This window comes from Cupressus sempervirens, chromosome 3 (genome assembly GCF_028749045.1).
Source record: "Cupressus sempervirens isolate cs-2001-9-10 chromosome 3, ASM2874904v1, whole genome shotgun sequence".
Taxonomy (NCBI): domain Eukaryota; kingdom Viridiplantae; phylum Streptophyta; class Pinopsida; order Cupressales; family Cupressaceae; genus Cupressus; species Cupressus sempervirens.
In genome coordinates this window covers 949,403,066-949,406,729 of record NC_143120.1, presented here as the reverse complement: position 1 = coordinate 949,406,729, position 3,664 = coordinate 949,403,066, and the positions used below count along the sequence as shown (strand labels likewise).

At 29.4% G+C, this 3,664-nt stretch overlaps 1 protein-coding gene across 1 annotated transcript; it reads left to right on the top strand.

Moving 5' to 3' along the window:
* The first annotated feature begins 322 nt into the window (after positions 1-322).
* LOC149569879 (LOB domain-containing protein 12-like) lies at positions 323-1,352 on the top strand. Its single transcript, XM_089817806.1, has 2 exons — positions 323-661; positions 773-1,352. Exons 1-2 carry the CDS (start codon positions 500-502, stop codon positions 875-877), a joined length of 267 nt encoding a protein of 88 aa, XP_089673932.1. The 5' UTR covers positions 323-499; the 3' UTR covers positions 878-1,352.
* Positions 1,353-3,664: the final 2,312 nt, after the last annotated feature.

The window sequence follows — 3,664 nt, the reverse complement described above, 5'->3', positions numbered from 1 at the left end:
ACAAAAGGATTCTTAGGATAGAGATGCCATTCACTTTCAAATTGGCATGTTGAGAAAGAGTAGTATGATTAATAATATAAATGTGTTCAAATAACAGAAACCGTACTTTGAAAAAACGTTAAGGCTTAGTTATCTCCAGCTATAAAGCACCTAATAATACTCATAAATATATTTACCACCTAATCTGCACCTAATAATACTCATAAATTTATTTACCACCTAATCTTTTCTTTGTGCACGTATTTAAACCTGATTCTGTCGTGTATCGGAGCATGCGCATGACGCAGTCAAAGCTCTCGGAGTAACGGGGTTTTTAAAATGAAAATGTGCTATTTGCTTCTACACATTTGACGTATCCATTACTCAACTCTTTCTCCCAATTCCACCTCATCTATATGTTCCTCAATTCGACTCTGATCTTCTCGCATTATTTTCAAAAGCCTTATATTTATCTCTTCCTTCTGCAACCCTAATTCAGCTTGATCAGATATCAGAAGACATGTCTGGTATTGTTGTTTACCCTTGTGCTGCTTGCAAGATTCAGCGAAGAAAATGTGGAGATAAATGCGTGCTAGCACCTTATTTTCCTCCACATGATCCTCACAAATTCTTAGTTGTACACAAATTATTCGGAGCAAGAAACATTAGCAAAATCCTTCAGGTATAAATCAATACAATTTGAGAACTTTATCAACAGGGCATTCCGATCTATATATACTATAATTGGCTAGTTGGACTTTATTTCAACATCATTGCATTTTATATTGTGCAGGATATTCCGGCAGAGAAGAGGGAAGATGCTGTAACGAGTCTTGTATACGAGGCAAATGTGAGATTGAATGATCCAATCTACGGCAGCACTGGCGCCATTTGTTGACTTCAGAAGGAAATCATACATCTCCGGTCACAATTGGCAACAGTTCAATCAGAGCTCCTCAAATCGCAGACTTATTTTTCGTCTCTCTTCGCCGGCTTTTGTGATTCGGGTGAAAAAGCAACTACATTTGATGTTGTACATCAAAACGGCCCATATAACACCGATGAATCAGTAAGTAGACTGGATTTAATTCATGAAAACGATCCATATAACAATGATGGAGTAATAGTTTTGCAAGAGTATGAGGACCCCTTTGGATTGTGGGCACCACTGTGAACCTCGTTTGGGCTATATTCGTTCTATATTATTCCATGTTATGAATCCTTATAAACAATTAGGAGTAATCATACTATTTGGTAAACAATTAGGAGTAGTCCATGTATGGAAATGGTGCTGAATGTATTTACATTTGTAGCAACTGCAAATTGAATCGTTGTCCGCTCCTATTGAATGTCATCAGCCTATTTAAGACCTATTTGACTCTGTTAAATTATATAAAGTATTTTATAGTTTCTCAAATTCAATATGTATTAAAAATATTTTCAATATTAGAATTCTATTTAATGTATTAAAATGAACATTTTCTTTATATAAAAGGAATACTAAACTTGTTTTTGGATAATAGCCTATTTCTTTTAAGGGTAATGCTCAAACTTTTAAGGATTGTTTGTATTTAATTATAATATATTGTTATATTATATGTTGAGAAAATTTATGGATATTAGAAAATTAATGGATATTTTAAACATTTCATTTTTTCTAAATTACTTAATTGATATCAATGGTTTGTATTAGGATTGTTTATTATCTTTTGTACCCACATTTCATACCATAGTTGAAATTTATTTAGTTGTTGGAATTAAAAAAGTGGCACATAGTGACATGTATTTGCTTTATAGTAATTAGTAATTAAAATTTAGACAATAAATTTAGTACTTTATATCTTTATAATAATTTTAGAAATTATTATAGTTTAGTAATTAGAAATATATTGGTTAAAGTAAAAATAAGAATTTAGAAATGTTAACTTAAATTTAAAGAAATTTTATATCTTAAAAATTAAGTATTATAAATTTTAATATTAACTTTAATTTAAATATTATCATACAAAATAGATAAAAATTAGATTAAAAATGGTTACCAAATTTTCTTATGACATGGTTGGAATTTGACATTTAATTTAAATGTTGAATTCACCCCCAAAAATTAATAATAGTAAATTTATTATTGTACGTTCTACTCGAGAAAAGTTCTAAAATATGGATCGATTAATTTTGATCTTATAGATTTTATATAGAATAATGAAAGTTTTGAGGAAAGGGGTCCTATAACACCAAATGAAATAACCTAATCAAATTTGAGAGATACAATTTTTATAATATAGAAAATTCCCTAAATATATAATGAAAATAAATATTTGAATGACAAAAAAAAGAATAGTGATCTATAATTGGTGGAAACTAATTCATAATAGGAGAAAGTGATATAATGCAAGAGTTCTCAAATTCTAGCATTTGACAATTTTGGAAATTTTTAATCAAGAAAATTGTGTTGTGAATAAGATAGAATTTTTTTGGTTATAGCCAGAATTCATAACATGAAAATATGCATTTACTTCACTTGGTTCCATATTTTAGGAACAAGAATACTGCTCTTTTTAATCATTTATTAAAAATACATTCTCAAATTTTTGAAGTTATGAATATTATATGTTATGTTTTCCCTTGGATTCATTCTTATGAGTTACACAATCACTTATTTCAATTTGTAATTTCCTACAATACCAAATTCAATAGGAAACTTGGAGTTCAACATTTAGGAAATCTTTCTATATACATTTTGACCCACATGAATGAATCTCTCATGTCAAGCATGTAACTCAACTATGATATATATGGGTTTGTGTGATTAGCATGGTTTAGAAGGGTTTTCCCTTCAAATATCTCCACTCTTGATTGGAGCATTAAATTTATTACCTATGCAATTTTTAATTCAATGTCATTTTGTTATTTCAATCCAATCTCCATTTTTTCTTTATGTGCATTAGAGATCCCATGTTTTCTTTTTTGTTGTTTTTAATATAATAAGAGTCTCTAAAGATATGAGACAAGCTATTTTTCTAACTTCTTATAATTCTTTTTGGAGCACATAGGACTTCTCTTTTCATGTGTAAAGAGTATATGGGTTTCTCCTAACAATGAAGCCCAATATGTGGATTCAACCCCATAGTATAGAATTAGTGAGGACCTAATTTTTGACTATGGAGGAAGGTTACTAAAAGAGTAGAGGTCAAGAAAAGATCACATGTGTAGATCTTGTGATGCTAGGGTTTTGGTAAAATGTTATTTGCATATGGATTTCAAAATATTATAAATTTTCTTTACCCTCAATTCCCATTTAAGTAGAATTGGAAATGATTTTCCAATTTCAATTACTTACATAGAGGATTCAAATGCTAGTTTGGGCGGTCAGTGGGAATCAACAAATCAGTTTCAAGTTTCATGTTTGGAATACTAACATCTTAACTATCCATTTGAGGATTTCATAATCCCAATTCTAGTCTAGTTCTACCAAACAAATCACCTCTTGGTGATCCTACAAGAATAAAAAGAAGGGAAAAAAAAAAAGACTAAAAGGAGTGTACAGAAATGTAGAAATGAAATAATAGGTAATGTCAAAACAATACTATGAGACTGGAGGAGCCAAAAGAAGCATAAATAAATATATAAATATATAAAGGTATAAATTAATAGTATTAACTAAAACTAAAGACATAAAGAAGGATAA

Excerpts from the sequence above, each read along its gene's own strand:
- LOC149569879 (XM_089817806.1), top strand. The coding sequence starts at position 500 with ATGTCTGGTATTGTTGTTTACCCTTGTGCTGCTTGCAAGATTCAGCGA. Across the intron at positions 662-772 it reads ACATTAGCAAAATCCTTCAG|GATATTCCGGCAGAGAAGAG; the intron begins GTATAAATCAAT and ends TATATTGTGCAG.